The 24,233-nt window shown below is 45.2% G+C and overlaps 1 protein-coding gene across 3 annotated transcripts; it reads left to right on the plus strand.

The window, feature by feature from the left end:
* Positions 1–804: 804 nt before the first annotated feature.
* Positions 805–23,927, plus strand: LOC106570053 (zinc transporter 2). 3 transcript variants are annotated; one of them, XM_014141988.2, is made up of 9 exons: positions 808–1,034; positions 4,870–4,952; positions 14,547–14,713; positions 14,897–15,043; positions 15,675–15,828; positions 17,062–17,419; positions 20,216–20,321; positions 20,609–20,743; positions 21,004–23,927. In XM_014141988.2, the coding sequence occupies exons 2-9, from the start codon at positions 4,879–4,881 to the stop codon at positions 21,147–21,149; spliced, it is 1,287 nt and encodes a 428-aa protein (XP_013997463.1). In that variant the 5' UTR covers positions 808–1,034; positions 4,870–4,878; the 3' UTR covers positions 21,150–23,927. The 3 variants fall into 3 exon arrangements, with proteins under 3 accessions (XP_045550587.1, XP_013997463.1, XP_045550586.1); XM_045694631.1 differs by lacking the exon at positions 4,870–4,952 and having other exon boundaries at positions 805–1,034; XM_045694630.1 differs by lacking the exons at positions 808–1,034; positions 4,870–4,952 and adding an exon at positions 5,302–5,451.
* The last annotated feature ends 306 nt before the right edge of the window (positions 23,928–24,233 follow it).

The following is a 24,233-nucleotide window of genomic DNA, read 5'->3' on the forward strand; positions in this document are numbered from 1 at the left end:
AGTTGCCCAGGTTACCTCCATTGTGCTCTTGAGGATAACGGGGTAGTCTGTGGAATGTTCTTGGCTCGTTGTCATGTCACCCCTGTTAACAAGGACATAATTTAGTGTGGACTGCTTGTTCCTCAAAGCCCTAAAGCTGTCCCCCTTCAATACTCAGACAGACAGACAGACAGACAGACAGACAGACAGACAGACAGACAGACAGACAGACAGACAGACAGACAGACAGACAGACAGACAGACAGACAGACAGACAGACAGACAGACAGACAGACAGACAGACAGACAGACAGACAGACAGACAGACAGACACAAACACCCTCTGTCTTAGCTGTCTGAGCTGCACCTAGCAACCCCTACAAACAAAGCTGCAGATCCAGACAAATTGACTAAAATAGCTTTGACACGTTTGCATCTATACTTAGAATTGCAGAAACAAAGGCATCTCCAGACTGAAAAATAAATACAAATATTGTGAGTGACATGAGGCAAATGTGCTTTTTTTTGTATACGAGATGATAGACCATCCCACTCCTGATACATGTACTGTAGCTCGACCGGGTTCGAACCCGGGATACCTGTGACTGTCAGTCTAACATATTTTAGCCATTACACCAAGAGGCAACAACCTCTTGATAAGGTGTTGTACTAATGTCACTGCAATGTGAATGTGAGATAACCAGTGACATATTGCGTAATATGAGGAACTAAGCTATTGCAAGTCACTGAACCACATTGAAACCCACCCCCATGCCCTCAAATGAGTGGAATGTGTTAGGCCACATGAGTTGCCAGCATCATTTGTTGCTTAACTCTGTTCTGGACTCTTACAGAACAAATACAGTTTAACGTGATAGCCTACAGTTTTACAGGATATAAGGGATTCTGTTTGACTAAACTAAAGCTGTGGTCCTGCACTGGTGAACAAGATCTAGTGAACTGTTAAGAAGACGCCGGTTCTCCAGCTGATCTGACAGAAATTACCAGGATCTTGAGGAGAAGAGTCCTGCTGCAGACAGCAGAACACTGGCTTGGTGAGATTACTGAAGAGTCTTATCACCACCTTTTGGTCATTTCTTGCTTTACACGCTGGAAAAGAACAGTTCTGGTCCCACTTCATTAAACTAACTTCAATTTATAAAGGCTTTATATATCATACATTACCAATAACAGGGTAGGTTAGCATGTCTTGGGAGTATGATCTTTGACCCCCTTTGACCCTGTAACTTTCTCACTCATCATTATTTATGATTAATTAAAAATTATCTGTAATCATGGTAGCATCCACATTAAAGTGTTTGGAAACATATTCTATTCTTATTTACAATAAAAGTGTCTCCAAAATGGCACAATACTATATTTACCATTCATTTCTTAAGACACAAAATAATCTTAAACACAAGCAAAACGAACTGCAATGCATCCAACAAGTGTGTAGAGTCACACGCTTCATGTAGTCATTGCGTGCTAGGAATATGGGACCAAAATACTAAACGTTTGACTAATTTATTGATGAGAATCTTGAAGGGTGTCAATAAGTTTCACCCCTACATTTTTGAGATTTTTTTGTTGTAATTGTTAAACAAAATCTCTTTCTCTGAGCAATTGCATTAGTATAAAATAGTATAATTTCCCAAAGTTTTCTTTTGCATACAATATAGCTCATTATTTGATTTATTTATTTTATACAGTCATTATTGCTCATCAGGGTGTCAATCACTTCGGACCCTACAGTATATACAGATGCTTTGAAAATGATCTATAAGCTTATGTCATACTTTCTTGTTTGTAATGACTCGTTATTATAACACTGTACTTACAGCAGTAATCTTAACCCTAGCTTCGTGTCCGCGACCCAGTTCAACCCTAACTCTAACACTATCCCTAACCCTAGCTTCATGTCCACATCCCTATGCAAACCTAACCCAAGCATTAACCACAACCCTAACCCCAGGTTCATGTCCACATCCCGGTTCAACCCTAACCATGGGGAAATTCTCCATTGGGCAAGAATCTGTCCTCTCCTCGACTCTTCCATCCTCCTCTCCTCCGTGACCCGGAAGTGGTTGCCATATGTAGGAGAAATCTGTCCCGTATGATGCATTTTGGATCATTTGAGGCTGCGTTTTGCATCATATGATTCAAAACACATCATAGGGGCCAAATTTCTATATTTTGAAAGTTACATATCTTGAAAACTTGATTGCTGACATGCAAAACGTTTTTGGACTATATCAACAATGGACAATTGAAACAAATTCAGAAAGAAATCACAATATTATCTTAGAGGAGCTATAACAGAACATCCACAGGCGCCATTTTGTCAAAAGTTATTATATTGGCTAGTCTAGCTTAGCAGCAAACCCATTCATCTCTATGGTTAGATCGCTAACCCTTTTCACTCGATAAATTTCCACATTTGAATTTTACAATTTCCACATAAAAGGTAAGCAGCACTCAGATAACCATTTCAAGTGTAATATTTCAAATCAAATTTTATTTGTCATATGCTTTGCAAACAACAGTGCCACGCTTACGGGAAGAGAGATTTTTTTTGGAAATAATAGAAAAATAATCTCACAAGGAATACAGTGCATTCGGAAAGTATTCGGACCCTTCGACTTGTCCCAAAGCCACTCCTGTGTTGTCTTGGCTGTGTGCTTAGGGTCGTTGTTCTTGGAAGATGAAGCTTCCCCCCCAGTCTGAGGTCCTGATCGCTCTACAGAATGTTTTCATTAAGGATCTTTCTGTACTTTGCTTCGTTCATCTGTCACTCGTTCTTGACAAGTCTACCAGTACCTGCTGCTGAAAAACATCCCCACAGCATGATGCTGCGACCACCATGCTTCACCATAAGGAGGGTGCCAGGTTTCCTCCAGACGTGAAGCTTGGCATTCAGGCCAAAGAGTTAAATCTTGGTGTCATCAGACCAGAGAATCTTGTTTCTTATGGTCTGAGAGTCTTTAGGTGCCCTTTGACAAACTCCAAGCGGGCAGTCATGTGCCTTTTACAGAGGAGTGGCTTCCGTCTGGCCACTCTACCACAAAGGCCTGATTGGTGGAGTGCTGCAGAGATGGTTGTCATTCTGAAAGATTCTCCCATCTCCAAAGAGGAACTCTGGAGCTCTGTCAGAGTGACCATCAGGTTCTTGGTCACCTCCCTGACCAAGGCCCTTCTCCCCCGATTGCTCAGTTTGGCTGGGCAGCCAGCTCTCGGAAGTGTCTTGGTGATTGGAAAATGTCAGTGAGGACATTTGCTAGCTCTAGCTGGTCAGCGCATGCTCTATGTACACATCCTGGTAATCCGTCTGGCCCCGCTGCCTTGTGAATGTTAACTTGTTTAAAGGTCTTACTCACATCAGCTACGGAGAGCGAGATCACACAGTTGGCCGGAACAGCTGGTGCTCTCATGCATGGTTCAGTGTTGCTTGCCTCAAAGTGAGCATAGAAGGAGTTTAGCTTGCCTGGTAGGCTTGTGTCACTGGGCAGCTTGCGGCTGGGTTTCCCTTTGTAATCCGTGATAGTTTGCAAGCCCTGCCACATCTGACGAGCTTCAGAGCCAGCTTAGTAAGATTCAATCTTAGTCCTGTATTGATGTATTGACTGTGATTGCTCGTCGGAGGTCGTAGCAGGATTTCTTATAAGTGTCCGGATTAGTGTCTTGCTCTTTGAAAGCGGCAAGTCTAGCCTTTAGTTCATTGCAGATGTTGCCTGTAATCCATGGCTTCTGGTTGGGATATGTACACACGGTCACTGTGAGGACGATGTCGTTGATGCACTTAATGAAGCCAGTGACTGATGTGGTAAACTCCTCAATGTTATCGGATGAATCCAGGAACATATTCTAGTCTGTGCCAACGCTCCTGTGGCTTAGCATCCTCTTCATCGGACCACTTCCATATTGAGTGCGTCACTGGTACTTCCTGTTTGAGTTTTAGCTTGTAAGCAGGAATCAAGGGGATAGAGATAATTATGGTCAGACTTGCCAAATGGAGGGTGAGTATTGTTTTGTACCTTTTACCCCTTTTTTTACCCCTAATTTCATGATATCCAATCCGTCATTACAGTCTTGTCCCATTGCTGCAACTACTGTACGGACTCGGGAGAGGCAAAGGTCAATAGCCATACGTCCTCTGAAACATGTCTCTGCCAAGCCGCACAGCTCCCTTAACCAGCCACACCAATGTGAAGGAGGAAACACCATACAACTGGCGACCAAAGTCAGCGTTCATGCGCCTGGCCCGCCACAGGGAGTTGCTAGAGCGCAATGGGACAAGGACATCCTGCTGGCCAAACCCTCCCCTAACCCGGATGACTCGTAGGTTTCCCGGTCGCGGCCGGCTGCAACACAGCCTGGGATCGAACCCGGGTCTGCCTTAGAACGCTGTGCCACTCGGGAGGCTAAATGCGAAAGCTGAGGATTTGGTTGTAATAAAATAATCCATATTTTCCTTCATGTTCAATATGGGCGGCCTACATTCCTAAGATTAGAAGCAAACCTTATTTTTAAGGAATATTACTTTTTCGAAACAGAAGCTCCCACCCTCTCCCTGAATAAAAAACTTTTGCCCAAAGGTGCTGCAAGCGGCTAAATTTGCACACGGAGCGTGGTCACAAGGCTTCAAATACTAACACTGCTTGCATAGTCACTCAAACAATGATTAGTGGAACTTACCCTCTTTTGTGAGAGGATATCTATTTAGATGATGATAACGCTGGAAACATATAGTTTACATTAGTCCATTTAAAAAATATATATATTTTTGAGTGCATTTTTATTTTGTCTTCTGTTTTAATTTCTCCGTCTAGATATATTGGCTGGGGGTTAATAGTGTAACTAGTTTTATTTTGTTTACTGTCATCCCTGAAGCACGAAATCATGTTCAGAAAGGATTCAGAGAAAACTCAACTGGTCACCGAGAAAGGCACCATGTATAGCATCACCATGGGAAGGTAACGTATCCCGCTTATTTATTGTCTGAAAGTGTCAGGCTGTTGTTTTCAATGTTGTAATTTACATTTATGATATCTGAAAACAACTTGAGCAACTTGATGATGCGTTGATGTTTCTTTCACTTGAAGCATATCCACACGAATAGGACGGTATTATTATTTTATTGTGCTAATGAACGATTAGTCCTAGTTATCACATTTCATACGCAGTCACATTTATTTTGGCAGTTTGTTTTATAATGTTTTATATACAGCAGACAGCCTTGAGTTCACATTTTTAGGCGTTCTCTGTACTCAAACTCAGCCTGGGCTCCTGCTAGGCTGGCTGGTTTACAGTCTACAAAATTTTACACACGGGTCTAGTTCTGTGTTAGCTGTAGTGGTGAACAAAATTGGAGGGTTGAGAACACGAGAATCCCCCTCTCTTGAAACTTGTGACGTTGGAAAATAAAGTTTGGATGATGTCAATGGTGAACGAGGAGGGCGTTGAGCGCCCATGGTGAGTTTCGTTGACATATTATTTGAATTGTTCATTTATAGAATAAAACGTCGTATTTTGATCATCTAAAATAGCCTATTACCATTTGCTCCAGTCATGCGTAAAAAACATTTTGCGCACGGGTTCCAATTTTAGGTTTGCAATTGCTCTGCAGTAAGGATGACAGGAGTACAGCAGTCAGTTCACGCTCCTTCTGCGACGTTAAACTTAATTTAGGGCTAATTGTCATGCTTAGCGTGCACGGCATCTTTAGTTATTTAATAGCATCCACACCAAATCTGGCGTTATCACTCCCACAGTGTAGATTCTTGAAGAATATCATTTATAAATGCCTAATGAGCTTAGTTCAACTGTCACACCGCATCATAATCCAATATATAAGCTTGTTTTACTCCAATGTTTGTAAACAAAGTAAATGAAAAACAAACACTACATAGCCTCAAATCATGGTTAAAGCTATCATTTTGATATCATTGATGGTCAGTCCTGAATTTGAGAGTGTTTACATTTCTCCAGCCTCAACCTTCAGCTTTTTACCATATCAGGGGCGAGGAATAAGCTTTTTTAATTGTTTCTACTGCTGATTGCTAAAGTAACTTTGAAAAGGTAGTTCACCACACCCAAACTAATTTGTGATAAATTATCATATCTACATCTGATATGTCATAGACAAGAAATGGCAAGATTACTCTGGAGTCAGATGTGAACAGAATGTGTAATTTGGCCTATTAAACACAAAAACGATGTTTCAAGTGAAAATTGGGTAGGTCTGTTGCCCAAAAAGAAAGTAAATTCTTACCTACTTCACACATATTTTTTTGCATATTTTAGTTTAAAAAAAATGGTGTCTAGTTCTGGTAGTTAGCTAGACTGCTACATGGCAAATAAGTCATTTACTATTTAAAACACTACCAAGATTTGAATTAAGTTCAACTACTGCCAAGCTACTGCAAAATGTGTTTCGATTACTAGTTGAACTACATGTACTGTAGTTCACTACTCTCCCATCACATCCATGATCTGGTCCCTGGGTGGGGGATTTAAAGGAAGGATAGTCCTGGAGCTACAAGGTTGAACAAAGTCAGTTAGCCTAACAGATGCAACTGGTTCAGTGTTCAGTACTTAGTGGTGCAACGGATCACAAAACTCACGGTTCGGATCACGGTTTTGAGTCACGGATCGGATCATTTTTCAGATTAGCAAAAGAAAAAGGGAGAGAAATATAACTTTGCTTTCCATTTTTATTACTTAAAGAACACTTAAAGCAAGGAACTTTTCAATGTTTAAATAAAATCTTAAAATAAAATATTCAATACTCAATTGTTAAATTAAAGTGCAATATGAGGCATGATACCTTCTTCTTTTGAACAATAGTGAATGAAAAAATAGCCTGTGTCCACATCATCAAAAAAATGTAAAAAAAGGAAAAAAGCAAAGCAGACCTGAGCTTATAACTTCAAATTATTTTCCAAAAAGATGAGGATGTCTACATTGTCTGGGGAGAGGGTAGACCTCTTTGCGGTCACTATGTCCTCTGCCGTGGAGAACACCCTCTCGCTAGGAACTGAAGTGCCAGGCACAGCCAGGTAGCATCTTGCCATCATGGCAATGTGAGGGTATTCACACTCATTGCTTTTCCACCATGCCAGTGGATCACCATCCACTGGAATGCCACTTGCTGCCTTGTAGGATGCCACCTCCTCTTTGATGGTGTTGGCAAACTTTTGTCCCCGAAAAGCTCCTTCATGGACAAATTATTTTGTGGAGGAGATGCCTCTGAGTCTGCCCCCTGTCGGCTCTGTGGCTTGACCCTGCAGAAAAAAACTACTTGATCTATTAAACTAACTAATTATTTATTTTCATATTTCATAGAACTATAATTGTGGCAACAACATTTAATAAAAGCCATTATTATTCCAAATCAAAAATGGATGATTCTAATAGCAATAGCATAGACTAAGATTAGACTGCACTATATTTATTATTTAAGTAATTCACTCTTTCTTTGTTTTACCTCTTCAGTGGCCACAATCTCAGTGGTGAGATCACTCTATGTCCAACGGCATAGTGCAGGGTCTAGGTGAGACAGGGACTTGAACCTTGGATCCAGTGCAGTAGAACTATGAAGGTAGTCCTGTACATTAGGGGGTATCTGGGGTTCAGGTCCTCTCTAATGGCAGCCTTGACATCTCTAGTGATGGTGCCGTCTTCCTCACTTGGGACCATAGATTGTAGAATCTGTTTTCAGAGGTAGGATCATGGACAAAGACGGTGCAGTTTCAGTGCTCAATAGAGTTGTAACCGTTTTGAAGGGTTTGAGCACCTGGAGGACCTCCTCTGCCACGTCATCATCAGACAAGGTGACGATGTCTTTATTTTTTTGGACGGTCTTGTCTGTCAGGGCAGAGTATACAGCTGCCTGCTGCTCAAGATAGCTCTCCAACATGTCATAAGTGGAGTTCCATCTTGTTGTGACATTGTGTATGAGCTTGTGGGTCAGTAGCTGTAACATTTCTTGCTTGGTCTTAAGCACATGAGCGGCTGTTGTGCTTCGGTGGAAAAAGGAAACCACCCTCCTGATCCTCCCAAGGAGTCTGGTTCACTGAGATTCCCCTTTAGGATGCTAAATTGATCACATGCACAAAGCAAGCTATGTGTGGCCCCAGTCCATCTTCTATCACTGCGTTTACTTGGTTCTTGGCATTATCTGTGGTGATTGGGATATTGCTATTGGGCCTCTCTAGCTTCCACTCTGCTACTGCTCCTAGCAGTACCTGCTTCAGATTTGTGCCTGTGAGACTCTCATAGAGGGGGCATGTCTGTAGCACCGGACTTCGTATCTCCCACTCCTCTGTGGTGTAGTGAGCAGTCACATAGCTTTCCGGTGCTCTGGAGGTCCACCCATCTGTGATGAGGGCAACAGAGGATGCCTTGGATAATTTGTCGACAATTTTGATACTGTTCATAAAGACCTGGCACGATCTTCATACTGAAGTGGGTGCGCCAGGGGATTTCGTAGCGTGGCTCAAGCACTTTCACCATATTTTTAAACCCTTTGTTTTCCACAACAGAGTATAGCCTCATGTTTGCAGCGATAAACATTCCAATAGATTTGGTGATGGCTTTAACCCGGTCTGATTCTGTAACAAAGGGCTGCTTAAATGCCGCGGTGAGAAGTTGTTGTCTCTTGGCTGAGTTGACTCCCGTCACTGACACACCAGGGTGATGACGCTTTAAATGTGTGGCCATGCTCCATGTATTTCCATGATCATACGGCTTTCTTGTGGCACAATGCCTACGCACCGTAATGGTGTTGTCCACTACCCTTCTTCCGTCATCATATTTGACAGGGAAGCCAACATGCTCCCATACATGAGACTTAAATGAAGCGGGAGGCTTTTTCAGTTCTTCAGCTCCTCCGCTAGCCATGGCTGTCACTGCTCTTTTTTCTTCTTTGCTTTTTGCAACGTGAGCATCCAGGATTGATTCGCTGGGATTCAACATGCTCCGTTCTCGTGAACAGTACACACAACTGCTTTTAAAAAATAATAAAATCAACCTTCAGGCTTCAGAGTAAAACAGAGCACGCATCTGTCTGGTCTTTATCTTTTCACTGCGACTCTGCATCGAGATTTAGGGAATTATTACTTTAAAAAGTTACAGCGTCAGTAAAACTGTATTTCACACTATGATGGTTAAACTTTGCAATTGATCCACGGTTCACATGCGTGCCGAACCGTGGGGGGGGGGTGATCCGTACGGATCACGGATCAACTACGGTCCGTTACACCACTAACAGTAGTATATGGATCAAGCAAAATAAAAGTCCCCAATGTACCAATTTATGTCTCTCATAAGGCCTCTAGTTATAGATATAACCCAGATAATGTAAATTGTCGACATTGGCGCTTATAAGGCCCCCTACCAACCTGGTTTTCCTGAGGGGTGTCCTTTCATGTACCAAACAGGCTCTGAAATGGAGGTGGACTGTATATGCTACTGACTGTATTTGGTGACCGTATTTGGTGACTCTATTTGGGTAGTATTCGCCCTGGGGTGTTGGAAAGAAGGGGTCAACAGTTGACTTTATGGCAGACAGTAAAAACACTTGAGGCACTGGGAATGCTACGGCTTGTAACCACAACATACAACATTATTACAGTTTTAACGACTGTAATGAGGTCTGTGTGTAGCTTGTGTAAGGGAGTCAGGCGCAGGACAGCAGATATGAGTAAATAAACGTAATTTACTCAAAATAGGCAAATACACTACAATAAAGCAAGCCCACATAACAGACCGTATAACATACAAACAATCACTCACAAAAAAAACATGGGGGAACAGAGGGTTAAATAATGAACAAGTAATTGGGGAAGTGAAACCAGGTGTGTAAAACAAAGACAAAACAAATGGAAAATGAAAAGTGGATCGGCGATGGCTAGAAGGCCGGTGACGTCGACCGCTGAACGCCGCCCGAACAAGGAGAGGGACCGACTTCGGCGGAAGTTGTGACAGTACCCCCCCCCCCCCCCCCCCTTGACGCGCGGCTCCAGCAGCGCGCCAACACCAACCTTTGGGACGACCCAGAGGACGAGGCGCAGGGCGATCCGGGTGGAGACGGTGGAACTACCGCAGCAACGAAGGGTCCAGGACGTCCTCCACTGGCACCCAGCATCTCTCCTCCGGACCGTACCCCTCCCACTCCACAAGGTACTGAAGGTCCCTCGCCCGACGCCTCGAGTCCAGGATGGCTCGAACAACATACGTCGGGGCCCCCTCAATGTCCAGAGGGGGTGGAGGAACCTCCCGCACCTCAGATTCCTGGAGTGGACCATCCACCACCGGCCTGAGGAGAGACACATGGAACGAGGGATTAATACGGTAATCTGGGGGAAGCTGTAACCTGTAGCATACCTCGTTCAGTCTCCTTGGGACTTTGAATGGCCCCGCAAACCACGGACCCAGCTTCCGGCAGGGCAGGCGGAGGGGCAGGTTTCGGGTCGAGAGCCAGACCCGGTCCCCCGGTGCGAACACCGGGTTCTCACTGCGGTGGCGGTCGGCGCTCGCCTTCTGTCGCCTCACGGCCCGTTGCAGATGCACATGAGCAGCGTCCCAGGTCTCCTCCGAGCGCTTAAACCATTCGTCCACCGCAGGAGCTTTGATCTGGCTCTGATGCCAAGGTGCCAGAACCGACTGATGCCCCAGTACACACTGGAAAGGGGAGAGGTTAGTGGAGGAGTGGCGGAGTGAGTTTTGGGCCATCTCTGCCCAGGGGATGAACGCCGCCCACTCCCCCAGCTGGTCGTGGTAATATGACCGCAGAAACCTACCCACCTACCCACATCCTGGTTTACTCTCTCCACCTGCCCGTTACTCTCGGGGTGAAAACCTGAGGTGAGGCTGACCGAGACCCCCAGACGTTCCATGAACGCCCTCCATATTCTGGACGTGAACTGGGGATCCCGATCAGAGACTATGTCCTCAGGCACCCCGTAGTGCCGGAAGACGTGAGTGAACAGGGCCTCTGCAGTCTGTAGGGCCGTCGGGAGACCGGGCAAAGGGAGGAGACGGCAGGACTTAGAAAACCGATCCACAATGACCAGGATCGTGGTGTTGCCCTGTGAGGGAGGAAGATCCGTCAGGAAGTCCACCGACAGGTGCGACCACGGCCGTTGTGGAACGGGGAGGGGTTGTAACTTCCCTCTGGGCAGGTGCCTGGGAGCCTTGCACTGGGTGCACACCGAGCAGGAGGAAACATAAACCCTCATGTCCTTGGCTAAGGGGGACCACCAGTACTTCCCACTAAGGCAACGCACCGTCCGACCGATGCCAGGATGACCAGAGGAGGGTGACGTGTGGGCCCAATAGATCAAACGGTCATGGACAGCAGATGGAACGTACAGACGCCCAGCTGGACACTGGGGAGGAGAGGGCTCTGTGCGTAACGCCCGCTCGATGTCCGCGTCCAACTCCCACACCACCGGTGCCACCAGGCAAGAGGCCGGAAGTATGGGAGTATGATCCATGGACCGCTCCTCTGTGTCATACATCCGGGACAGTGCGTCTGCCTTAGCGTTCTGAGAACCTGGTTGGTAGGACAGAGTGAAAACAAAACGGGTAAAGAATATGGCCCACCTTGCCTGGCGAGGGTTCAGTTTCCTCGCCGCCCGGATGTACTCCAGATTGCGGTGGTCAGTCTAGATGAGAAAAGGGTGTTTAGCCCCCTCAAGCCAATGTCTCCACGCCTTCAGAGCCTTGACAACAGCCAACAGCTCCCGGTCCCCTACCTCATAGTTATGCTCCGCCGGGCTGAGCTTCTTCGAAAAGAAAGCACAGGGGCGGAGCTTCGGTGGCGTGCCCGAGCGCTTAGAGAGCACGGCTCCGATCCCCGCCTCGGACGCGTCCACCTCCACTATGAACGCCAAAGAGGGATCCGGATGAGCCAGCACGGGAGCCGAGGTAAATAGAGCCTTCAGGTGACCAAAAGCTCTGTCCGCCTCAGCTGTCCACTGCAGTCGTACTTCAGCAGTGAGGTAATGGGAGCCGCTACCTGACCAAAACCCCGGATTAACCTCCGGTAGTAGTTGGCAAACCCTAGAAACCGCTGCACTTCCTTTACCGTGGTGGGAGTCGGCCAATTACGCACAGCTGAAATGCGGTCACTCTCCACCCCTGAAGTGGAAATGCGGAACCCTAGGAAGGAGACGGACTGTTGGAAGAACAGACATTTCTCAGCCTTGACATACAGGTCATGCTCCAACAGTCTACCAAGCACCCTGCGCACCAGGGACACATGCTCGGCGCGTGTAGCGGAGTATATCAGAATGTCGTCGATATACACCACTACACCCTGCCTGTGCAGGTCCCAGAAAATCTCGTCTACAAAGGCCTGGAAGACTGATGGAGCATTCATCAACCCGTACGGCATGACGAGGTACTCACAGTGTCCTGAGGTGGTACTAAATGCCGTCTTCCACTCGTCCCCCTCCCGGATACGCACCAGGTTATAAGCGCTCCTGAGATCCAATTTTGTGAAGAAGCGCGCCCCGTGCATTGACTCGATCGCACTGGCGATAAGAGGCAGCGGGTAGCTGTACCTCACAGTGATCTGATTGATACCCCGATAGTCAATACATGGGCGCAGACCTCCATCCTTCTTCTTCACAAAAAATAAACTTGAGGAGGCAGGTGAAGTGGAGGGCCGAATGTATCCCTGCCCCAGGGAATCGGAGACATATGTTTCCATAGCCGCCGTCTCCTCCTGTGACAGAGGATACACGTGACTCCTGGGAAGTGCTGCATCTACCAGGAGATTTATCGCACAATTCCCCCGTCGATGGGGTGGTAATTGAGTCACCTTCTTCTTACAGAAGGCGAGAGCCAAATCGGAAAATATTCTGAGGGGATGCGCACGTTGGAGACCTGGTCATACTTTCCACCGTAGTCGCACCGATGGAAACCCCTACACACCTCCCTGAGCACTCTCGTGACCCCCCCTTGAGAGCCCTCTGTTGCCACGAAATAGTGGGGTCATGACAGGCCAACCAGGGTAGGCCCAGCACCATGGGAAACGCAGGAGAACCAATAAGGAAGAGACTGATTCTTTCCTTGTGACCCTCCTGCGTAACCATGTCTAGTGGAGCGGTGGCCTCCCTAATCCGCCCTGACCCTAATGGTCGACTATCTAGGGCGTGCACAGGGAAGGGCATATCCACAGGAACCAGGGGAATCCCTAAACTATGGGCAAAAGAACGGTCAATAAAATTCCCAGCTGCGCCTGAAACTGGCCCCTCCTCCGGTCGCCCTAAGTGCAGCACCTCCCAGCTCCATGGGCGTCGGAGCAGAGGTGCTGGAACTGACAGGCCCCGATCCGGACGTCCGCGTGCAGTCAGCAGGTTGTCCAGCCGAATGGACAGGTCCACCAGCTGGTCCAACGTCAGGGTGGTGTCTCTTCAGGCCAACTCCCGACGGACGTCCTCGCGCAGACCGCACTGGTAGTGATCGATCAGGGCCCTGTTGTTCCATCCCGCGCTGGCGGCCAGGATCCGGAAGTCCAATGCAAAATCCTCCTCGTCCCCTGCCTCAGGTGGAACAGTCGTTCACCCGCCGCTCGACCCTCAGGCGGGTGGTCAAAAACTGCCCGAAAGTGGCGGGTGAACTCTGCATAATGGTCCAACGCCACATCTCCTTCACTCCATACGGCGTTGGCCCACTCTAGGGCTTTGCCTGAGAGGCAGGAGACGAGGGCCGACACTCTCTCACGTCCCGAAGGAGCCGGGTAGACGATCACCAGGTAGAGCTCCAGCTGTAGTAGGAATCCCTGGCATCCGGCAGCCGTCCCATCATACTCCCTCGGGAGCGTGAGCCGAATCCCGCTGGGACTGGGTGAAGGAGGGGTGGACAGTGGGGTTGACGGTAGTGGGGCTGGTGGAGGCGGTGCCCAGACGATCCATGGCGGTGCCCAGACGTTGCAACATGGTCATGGCGTTTTTTTCGCTCTGCCTCATGGCAACGTGTGGAATAGCAGGAAATTAGCTTTAAATCAGCAACATTTTCTCTCAGCCTCATGGCAAAATGTGTAGAATAGCATGAGATTAGCTATAAAACTGCAAATGTTTCTCTTTGCCCCAATGGCAAAATGTGTAGAATTGTAGGAAGTTTTTCTTTGCGACTGCCTGAGCGCCAATACTGAGAATTAATTCTGGTCTGTGAAAGTGCCCGAATGCGCAGCTGAGTGCAACAAGTAATGGCACACATAAGGCATGAGAGGGCCATCCTTTCATACAAACTCAGCCTCAGTCTTTCTCTCTTCTTTCCATTCCCCCTCCTCCTCCTCCTAATTCTTGGATGACTTTCATGACATCCATCTCACTTGTCTGGTCTTTCTGGGCACAACACGAGAGGGACAGCCATTCTTACAGGCTCTACCTCAGTCTCTGCGTTCTGTCCTTCTCCTCCTCTCTCTTGGACGAATTTCACGACGTCCATCTCTCTTGTCTTCCCGCCCATTCCCCTTTTCATCCCCCTCTCCTCCTCCTTTTTGGATAACCCATATGCCTGTTGTCTTCTTTTCCTGTCCCCCCCCTCCCCCACAGTGTGTCCACAGATGAGATAATGCAGAAGGAGAAGGACAGCAACATCAAGCATTGCCATGACAACAGCCAAGCTACGGAGGACAGGGAGCGGGAGAAGCAGTTGGCCAGGAAGAGGCTCTACGTGGTCTCGGCTGTCTGCCTGGTCTTCATGATCGGAGAGATCCTGGGTGAGGGGTCAAATGATACATGACTATTGGCTAGCCTGTCAATTAGTTAGTCAGTGAGTCTATGTGTCTCTCAGTCAGGCAGTCAACAGTCAGTCAGTTAGTTGGTTAGTCGTAAGTGACATACTCCTCGCTCTCTCGCGCTCTCTCTCACTCCTCTCTCGCTCTCTCTTTCTCTGCCTGTAGGTGGTTACTTTGCGGGGAGTCTGGCGGTGATGACAGACGCCGCCCACCTGCTGGTAGACTTCGCCAGCTTCATCATCAGCCTGGTGTCTCTGTGGCTCTCGTCCAGACCCGCCACACGCACACTCAGCTATGGCTGGCATCGTGCAGGTGAGATCATCATCATCATCATTGTTGTCATTATTTGTCTTTATCATTGTCATCATCACCTTCATCTTAATCATCATTATCATAAAATGCTCATCCTCATCATCACTGCCATCTTCATCAATAATCAATACATGATGTATCCCAATATCATGAGCCACTTAATGCGTGTGCTTTCTACTCTTTCTCGAACAAATAAGTTGAAGTGGAGTAATTTAATGTGTTTATAGAATAGCATTCCTAATGGTTGTTTTAGCGTTGTGATTTATGTATCATGGCCTTTACAATAGGAACCTGACAATAGATACTTAAAAAAATCAGATACCATTAGATGCATCAATTCCCTTTCAAGTGAATATTTGTGCATAGGACAATGGTTCATTTTTGAACTGGAGTTTTGTAAAACTAGGCTACCTGTCTCTTATTGGAGACCTTTCCTCTTGGCACTCACGATGTGGTACGTCTGGCACCGCATGGCTGTGCCGGGCACTGCTGGCAATATCAAATGGGTTTTTCTGCAGCTCTTTACTGTAATATATCTGTCCATCATTTCTATCATTATGGCCTCTGATTAAAAGATCACGTGTTCTCTTTCTCTCCTCTCCTGTGTGTGTCCTCTCCCGCTATCCTCTAGAGATCTTGGGTGCTCTCCTCTCGGTGGTGACCATCTGGCTGGTGACAGGTGTGCTGGTTTACCTGGCTGTGCAGCGCCTCATCAGCGATAATTATGAGATCGAGGGGACCATCATGCTCATTACTTCAGGCTGCGCTGTGCTGGCAAACATCATGTGAGTTCCACCGACGCCAAACGCAGCCCATTCGTTCGGCTGTCACGGTCAACAGGGCTGGGGTTACTTCCTTTTCAATGCAGTGGCTGAGCTGAAATTCACTCACTTCCTGAATTGAAGTTCACAATATCTGAATTGAAATATAATTTCATTTTAATAGAATTTTTTATTCAATTAAATTCCATTCATGAATTGACTTCATCTTTGGAATTGAAGTAGTCTGCTGTAACCATGACTAATGTAGTGTTTACAATTGACGACTACTGATGACAGACAAGCTGAGAAAGTGACGTGGATTTCCGTGGGCTTTAGTCCCTGTAAGTAGTATTTCTGGGTTGTTAATGGTTCCCCCTTAGGGCTAGATATTGGTGGATCGCAAGTGAAAATCAAACCACAGTAGGTCACACTTTATTTGGATAGTTTAGATTTTCCATCTGTAGATGCTCTACAGATGGTCATACTATCAACAAACTGTCTGTTATTAAGCAACTGCTTGCTAAGGTTACGGTTAGGGTTAGGTTTAGAATAAGGGCAAGGATTAACATTAGGGTTAGAGCTAGGGTTATGGTTAGTAGATAGTTAGTTGAAATGTTACTGATAGTCTGTAGAGCAGTGTTTGTCATAGGTGTCGTTGGGTAGAGAGGACCAAGGCGCAGCGGGTTGCGTGCTCATCATTATAATTGATTAAATAAATGTGAACACGGAAAACAAGAAAACAAACCGACAGTTTTACAGGCTGAATACTAGCAGTGCAAAATCAACTACCCACAAACAAACAGGTGAACACAAGCTCTTAAATATGGCTCTCAATCAGGAACAACGACGAACAGCTATTCCTGATCGAGAGCCACACGGACCAACAAAGAAATACACACACTAGAAAAACCTAGAATACAAAAACCAGAACATACACCAAAACCCCGGAATACATAAATAAAACACCCTCTACAATACACATAACCCCCGAACCACATAAAACAAATACCCTCTGCCACGTCCTGACCAACCTACAAATACAAATAACCCCTATACTGGTCAGGACGTGACAGTGTCACTCAACAGTAGCAAGTAGATATACAGGTATTGTCATGTAAACAGCCTACAGACATCTTCAACAGCAGGAGGCATCCATGTATAATGCTTCATAACTTGTTGTAAGCATATATGAGCATTTATAATGCCTAATAACAAGGCTTTTAATATGTTATGTCTTTCTGAATGTCCTGTGGGCAGTATGGCTTTCACCCTGCACCAGTCTGGGCATGGGCACAGCCACGGGGGCCTCAGCAGTGGGCACGGCCACAGCCACGGCACTAACGACAAGAGCAACCATGGGCACAGCCACGCGGCGGGCAATGGGCATGGGCACAGCCACAAGAGAAACCACTCGCACAGTAACGGTAACCAAGAAAACCATTCCCATGGAAATGGCGACGTGGAGCAGCACAATGGGGTAGACTGTCAGCAGCAGAAGTCGGCGGGGTCACGACCTCAGGCCAACGCCAGCGTGCGTGCCGCCTTCGTGCATGTCGTGGGAGACCTGCTCCAGAGCATCAGCGTGCTGGTCAGCGCCATCATCATCTTCTTCAAGGTCAGTGGTCAGAGGTCAACTGGGGTGACGTGGGAGATGGTGATCAACTGGGGTGACGGGGGAGGTAGTGGTCAACTGGGGTCATGTGGGAGGTAGTGGTCAACTGGGGTCATATGGGATGTAGTGGTCAACTGGGGTGATGGGGGAGATAGTGGTCAACTGGGGTGATGGGGGAGGTAGTGGTCAACTGGGGTGATGGGGGAGGTAGTGGTCAACTGGGGTCATGGGGGAGGTAGTGGTCAACTGGGGTCATGTGGGAGGTAGTGGTCAACTGGGGTGATGGGGGAGGTAGTGGTCAACTGGTGTCATGTGGGAGGTAGTGGTCAACTGGGGTGATGGGGGAGGTAGTGGTCAACTGGGGTGATGGGGGAGGTAGTGGTCAACTGGGGTGATCGGGGAGGTAGTGGTCAACTGGGGTAGAGAGTGCGATGAGGTGAGAAGATTAGGACTGAAGCAAAATGGTCATGTTAGATAAGGATGAGGCGGATGTTCGTGTTGACACACTCTTCCTGGCTTTCGTAAGATGTCCTTTTGATCTGGTCATTTAGATAGCTGAATACTCATTGCATTAGAATGAATCATACAGTATGTCACTGATACTGAAAGAGTGGACCAAATAGAGCCCCGACAACATTAGGTTATTAGTCTAATTTCATAGATTAAGTTAACCTCTTACATCTAGACGTTCCGCTAGCGGAACACCTGCTCCAATATCCAATGATAGGCGTGGCGCGAATTACAAATTCCTCAAAAATACAAAAACTTCCATTTTTCAAACATATGACTATTTCACAGCATTTTAAAGACAAGACTCTCCTTTATCTAACCACACTGTCTGATTTCAAAAAGGCTTTACAGCGAAAGCAAAACATTAGATTATGTCAGCAGAGTACCCAGCCAGAAATAATCAGACACCCATTTTTCAAGCTAGCATATAATGTCACAAAAAACAAAACCACAGCTAAATGCAGCACTAACCTTTGATGATCTTCATCAGATGACACACCTAGGACAATATGTTATACAATACATGCATGTTTTGTTCAATCAAGTTCATATTTATATCAAAAACCAGCTTTTTACATTAGCATGTGACGTTCAGAACTAGCATACCCCCCGCAAACTTCCGGTGAATTTACTAAATTACTCACGATAAACGTTCACAAAAAACATAACAATTATTTTAAGAATTATAGATACAGAACTCCTTTGTGCAATCGAGGTGTCTGATTTTAAAATAGCTTTTCGGTGAAAGCACATTTTGCAATATTCTGAGTAGATAGCCCAGCCATCACGGCTAGCTATTTAGACACCCACCAAGTTTAGCCCTGACCAAACTCCGATTTACTATTACAAAAGTTGATTACCTTTGGTGTTCTTCGTCAGAATGCACTCCCAGGACTGCTACTTCAATAACAAATGTTGGTTTGGTTCAAAATAATCCATTGTTATATCCAAATAGCGGCGTTTTGTTCGTGCGTTCAAGACACTATCCGAAGTGTAAATAAGGGTCACGAGCATGGCGCATTTCGTGACAAAAGATTTCTAAATATTCCATTACCGTACTTCGAAGCATGTCAACCGCTGTTTAAAATCAATTTTTATGCCATTTTTCTCGTAAAAAAACAATAATATTCCGACCGGGAATCTGCGTTTAGGTAAACAGATGAAAGAAAATAAAGCACGGGGTCGACTCGGGCACGAGCCTGAGTCTCACAGTACTGTAACCAGCCACTACCCAAACGCGCTACTTTTTTTCAGCCAGAGCCTGCAAAGCCACGATTCAGCTTTTTGCCGCCTTCTGAGAGCCCATGGGAGCCGTAGGAAGTGTCACGTAACAGCAGAGATCCCCTGTAATGGATAGAGATAATCAAGAAGGGCAAGAAATTGTCAGACAGGGCACTTCCTGCATGGAATCTTCTCAGGTTTTGGCCTGCCAAATGAGTTCTGTTATACTCACAGACACCATTCAAACAATTTTAGAAACTTTGGAGTGTTTTCTATCCAAAGCTAATAATTATATGCATATTCTAGTTTCTGGGCAGGAGTAATAATCAGATTAAATCGGGTACGTTTTTTATCCGGCCGTGAAAATACTGCCCCCTAGCCATAACAGGTTAAAGTATTTTTGAATTTGCATAAATTGTACATAAATACTATTGAAAACTCTCAGCAAAACACAATGGGATTTAAATAATTGAAAGAATCAATCAGTAATTGATGGAAGATGCATATAACCTCTAGTTAGTGGCAATTTACTGTATTATAAATTGTTGACTTTATCCACTTTGGGATTTATTGGCTTGTGCCCCATGCCGAGGCCGCAAAAATGACACTCTCGACAAATTAATTAAGTAGCATTGCAGTACACAATGGACCGCTCTGTTCCAGTACTTTACTGATAATTTCACAGTAAGCCCAGTGTGACTTTTAGACTCTTCCCCCTCTTCCTTCCTGTGTGTGATAATCTCTCAAAATCTTCATGTGCTGAGCATGCTCCTCCGTAGGCACTGAAATCTACTGCGTCATGTTCTCAAAGGTAACTCCAAAACTAGAGATTGATGTATTTTTTTACTGATATTGCTAGCAGGCAATTCTCAATAGAATGATCCCTTTTGTGATGCTGCACAAGCACAAACTTTCATGTGTTTCTAACGTGAGATAGAGATGTCCCCTGTATGTTTACCACAAGTATGTCTTTTAACTGAAGTTAAATATATTGGGTGGAAAATAGATAATGTAATGACAATGTAATGATTACGGTCCTTACGCTCTCTTTCTCTTTGTTTCCCACAGCCTGAGTATAAGATAGCTGACCCTATCTGTACGTTCCTGTTCTCCATATTTGTCCTGGGAACCACCATCACCATTATGAGAGACATCCTGCTTGTCCTCATGGAAGGTAATACAGGGTGTTTTCTCTATCGTCCCTGTTTCGGGATTATGTCAAAGTAGACGTCTTATTGTAGACTAGGAATAATTTATAGGGATGACAGCCGCAAGGATAGGATTTGTGCAACAGTTGACGATTGCAACATGTCTAAAACATTTATGATCACAAAAGTTGCCCAAGTTGCCCAACTTTTGTGCCCAGTCCCTCCTCTCTGTGTGCGTTTGCGTGTAATGAAATCCATATCTCTCTCTCTCTCTCTCTCTCTTTCCCTCCCTCCCTCTCTTATTTCTCCCCAGGTACCCCAGCTGGAGTGAAGCACGGTGAGGTGAGGGATCGGCTGCTGGCAGTGAAGGGGGTGAAGTCTGTCCATAGCCTCCATATCTGGGCCCTGACTATGAACCAGACGGTGCTGTCAGCACACGTGGCTATAGGTGAGTGTAGCTGGACCAGGCTGTCAGTAATCTACTGTTATGTTGCAACTCCCATATGTAATGATGATGGCTTTATTGTATCCACGACACTTTTTGTTTTGCTTGTCATGCATCCGAGAATGAAACATCCTGTGGAAATGCCACTGCTGTTTCCACTATATGTGTGCACTGCTTGTGACTTGACTTGATCAGACCGTAGTGACTTGCGAAATTGTCAGTTGGTCAGTGTCATCATAGTTGCATTTCCTTTCCCTCCACAGATGACGTAGTGGATGCCCAGCCAGTCCTAAGGGAGATGACCCAAACCTGTTTCTCCAACTACAACTTTCATTCAGTCACCTTACAGCTGGAACAGCAGGCCGACCAGAAGCCTGGGTGTAGCCTGTGTGAGGACCCCAAAATGTAGACACCCGTTTAAGCCCATGGGAGAGGCCAGGAGCACAGAGGAATAAGGCTAAGTTAAGCTACCTAACCAGGATTTAGTTGTAGCCTGGACATAGTCTTTTGGCCAGTGCTTGACTTGACCAGGAACATATTGGTTCCTGCACCTTTTATAAAATCTGGCCTTAAAATATTGCGGCATTCCGTCACCTTAATATAAACAGCCCTCCAAATAGAATAGAACGCAACTTTTTTGACTATATGTTACAGCAAACAACTTGCAGTGCAGTGTCTCTGGATGAGTACTGGCACATATTTCAGTCCACTTCAAGCTCTGCTTTTGGCTGATCAATCATGGATATTGGACCAGAGGGGTATACTACAAAGCAGGTTCAATGTTTTAGGGCTCTAAAACATTACTTTGCAATTTCATCATGTGAAAACTGGCATTTTCCTGCCCTAACGCCAGGTTTGGCAATTTACCTGTCTAACATCAGCATGCTTACGCATGATCCAAAGTACTAATTTTAGGCAGCACTGGTAGGGATATTTAAGACCAATCAAAAGCTGGTTTTAATGGTAACGCAGTTGGTTATGGTATGAATTTTGACAGCTGAAACACAGCCTATCCAGCCGTGACGCACACTGCCCACTTGAACATGGAACAAGATGTGATTTGGTGCCTGTATACTTCGTATTTAGAAACATAAAACATTTTTCCCCCATTTCATTTTATTTGATTAAAAACCAAGCATAGCCTCCCCTCTCAATGAAGGCTGTTTTCTTTTTGTCCTGCCCAATGTAATCAAGTAGGCTAGACAAGACCGTCGATAAAGGGTTTGGCTCGTGAGACTGCTTGGAAATAAATCCTAATCACCCAAGCTTTATTAAAATACTGTATCAAGTTTGAGAGGAGCAAAACAGTGAGCTGACATTCCCTTTTTATCTGTGTATTGTAGACAGGCGTAGATTATTTTAGCCATGCTTTGGACATGCGTAAGACTCCCTCCATGATATAGGTTACATGTCTCCGTGCCCATCGTGAAAGGAGAGATGAGAACCTCTGTGAATACCGGTGAACCTCGTATTTAGAAGTTATTTTCATGTAACAATTGCTTGTTTTCCATTTCATATTTTTTTATAAATCCAAGCCTTCCACAGACTACCCTTACCCTAGGACAACTATAGCGAAGGCTGCTTCAACAGCAATGCATTGTGTTTTTTTTTATGATGGTGATTTTATGATATCATGACATTTTACATGCATTTATTGTTGTTGAATTTTTTTTTTTAGCAAAGATGGGATAGGTCTACATTTAGTTATTTGTTTCTGTAAGCTGTTTAACAAACTATAGTGGACTAACATTAGAATTTGAGTTGATCCCAAGGTAATATATACAAGACTGTATATACACAACTTGAAGCAACCACATATTTAGCCATGGAGCATGTTCTGATTGGTCAGCGAGGGGGTCAAGCCTCAACACACCCACAATGTCATGGCTGTGATAAGGAGTGGACCAAGATGCAGCGTTTTGTGTTCCACATATTTATTATATTCGTGAAACTTAATGCAAATACAGAAAACTTGAAATACCAAAACAACAAACCGTGACGCAGCGAGGGGAAAAAACACACTACTCAAAATATAAATCACCCACAACGACATGTGGGACAAACATCAACTTAAATATGGCCTCCAATTAGAGACAACGACAACCAGCTGCCTCTAATTGGAGGTCATGCCAAACAACGACCAACATTAAAATACAAAAACTAGAACTGAACATAGACATACAAAAACAGATAAACACCCCCTGTCACGCCCTGACCACTCTACCATAGAAAATAACAACTTATTATGGTCAGGACGTGACACACAACTTATTTATTCATCAAATCCCAGCCCTTTCGAGCGCCAGCAACTGCGCAGATAATTGTGGTTGTAAAAATAGCATAAATATTTTGGACACACCCTTGAACCTATAGCGCTACTGCCAACGCTTAGATTGACTATTGCGTTAGGTTTGTTAAGATAGAGCCCTTAGAGTTAATTTCCTGCAATTCTACACATTCTGCCATGGGGTGCAGAGAAGATTTAGCAATTGTATAACACATTTCTTGCAATTCTACTCATTTTGTCATGGGGTGGAGAGAAAATGTAGCAGTTTTACAGCAGATTTCCTGCAATTCAACACATTTTGCTATAGGGTGGAGAGTTTTTAATAATTTGACCATGATTACAAGTTTTGATAAATGGCTAGACTAATTTAACCCCCTCCCCAATTCCTGGTCCAATTGACTCAACAACCAAAAACACATATCTAAGTTTACATTTCTTAATGAACCAGAAAATCAAGACGTTATTTGGGGTTGCTTATCAAAGATAGCTGGCTAACTCACTGATCCTGCTTTGTAGTTTACCCGTTTGTTGTGTGGTTAGTTTGTTTATCTCTGAAAGGTGAGGTGGTCATTCTACAGTCACAAGAAAGTGCCTCTGTGCCAACATTCCCAAAGAAGTAAAGATTGAAGAGATCAGGGATGGGGTGCCATAGCTGATCACAGGCTCGAAAGTGATGCACCATGTATTTTATTTATATATGTTTTAACTTACTGTAAGTCCACATTTTAAAATGTAATTTGAGTCCTTAATGGTTTAAGTGTCTATATTGAAATGCTGGTCACTGTATTGTTTAAAGAAAATTAGATGAAACAGCACGGTGTTAGATGCTAATAATTAAGAGAACAAAACTGTCCTTGTATTTACAATACTGATTTGAATAAAATCTACTGTTGTCAATAATCATGTTTGCCCTTTTGCCATCTGCTATAGTTCTTGATAAGGGTTGCTCAGCAACACAGCACTCAGTGGATCCATTGTCTCTTTGCACACCTTGATCCCTTTTAATTTCCCTGTCCCCTCCTCGACCTTCAGCCAGTCTGGTAGGCCAACAATGCCAACAATGTCAATGGATCAGTCATCTTGGGTCTCAAGGGTCCCTTAGTGTTACTGACCCAGTATCATATACACATCTCTGGTTTGGCCTCACCCTCCCTTAAAGGGAGACTTCAATCAGTCTGTCGAAAATCAGACCCTGATAACATTAAT

The sequence above is a fragment of the Salmo salar genome, chromosome ssa14 (assembly GCF_905237065.1).
Source record: "Salmo salar chromosome ssa14, Ssal_v3.1, whole genome shotgun sequence".
NCBI lineage: Eukaryota > Metazoa > Chordata > Actinopteri > Salmoniformes > Salmonidae > Salmo > Salmo salar.

Excerpts from the sequence above, each read along its gene's own strand:
- LOC106570053 (XM_014141988.2), top strand. The coding sequence starts at position 4,879 with ATGTTCAGAAAGGATTCAGAGAAAACTCAACTGGTCACCGAGAAAGGC. Across the intron at positions 15,829-17,061 it reads GCTGTGCTGGCAAACATCAT|TATGGCTTTCACCCTGCACC; the intron begins GTGAGTTCCACC and ends TCCTGTGGGCAG. Across the intron at positions 20,322-20,608 it reads CCTGCTTGTCCTCATGGAAG|GTACCCCAGCTGGAGTGAAG; the intron begins GTAATACAGGGT and ends ATTTCTCCCCAG.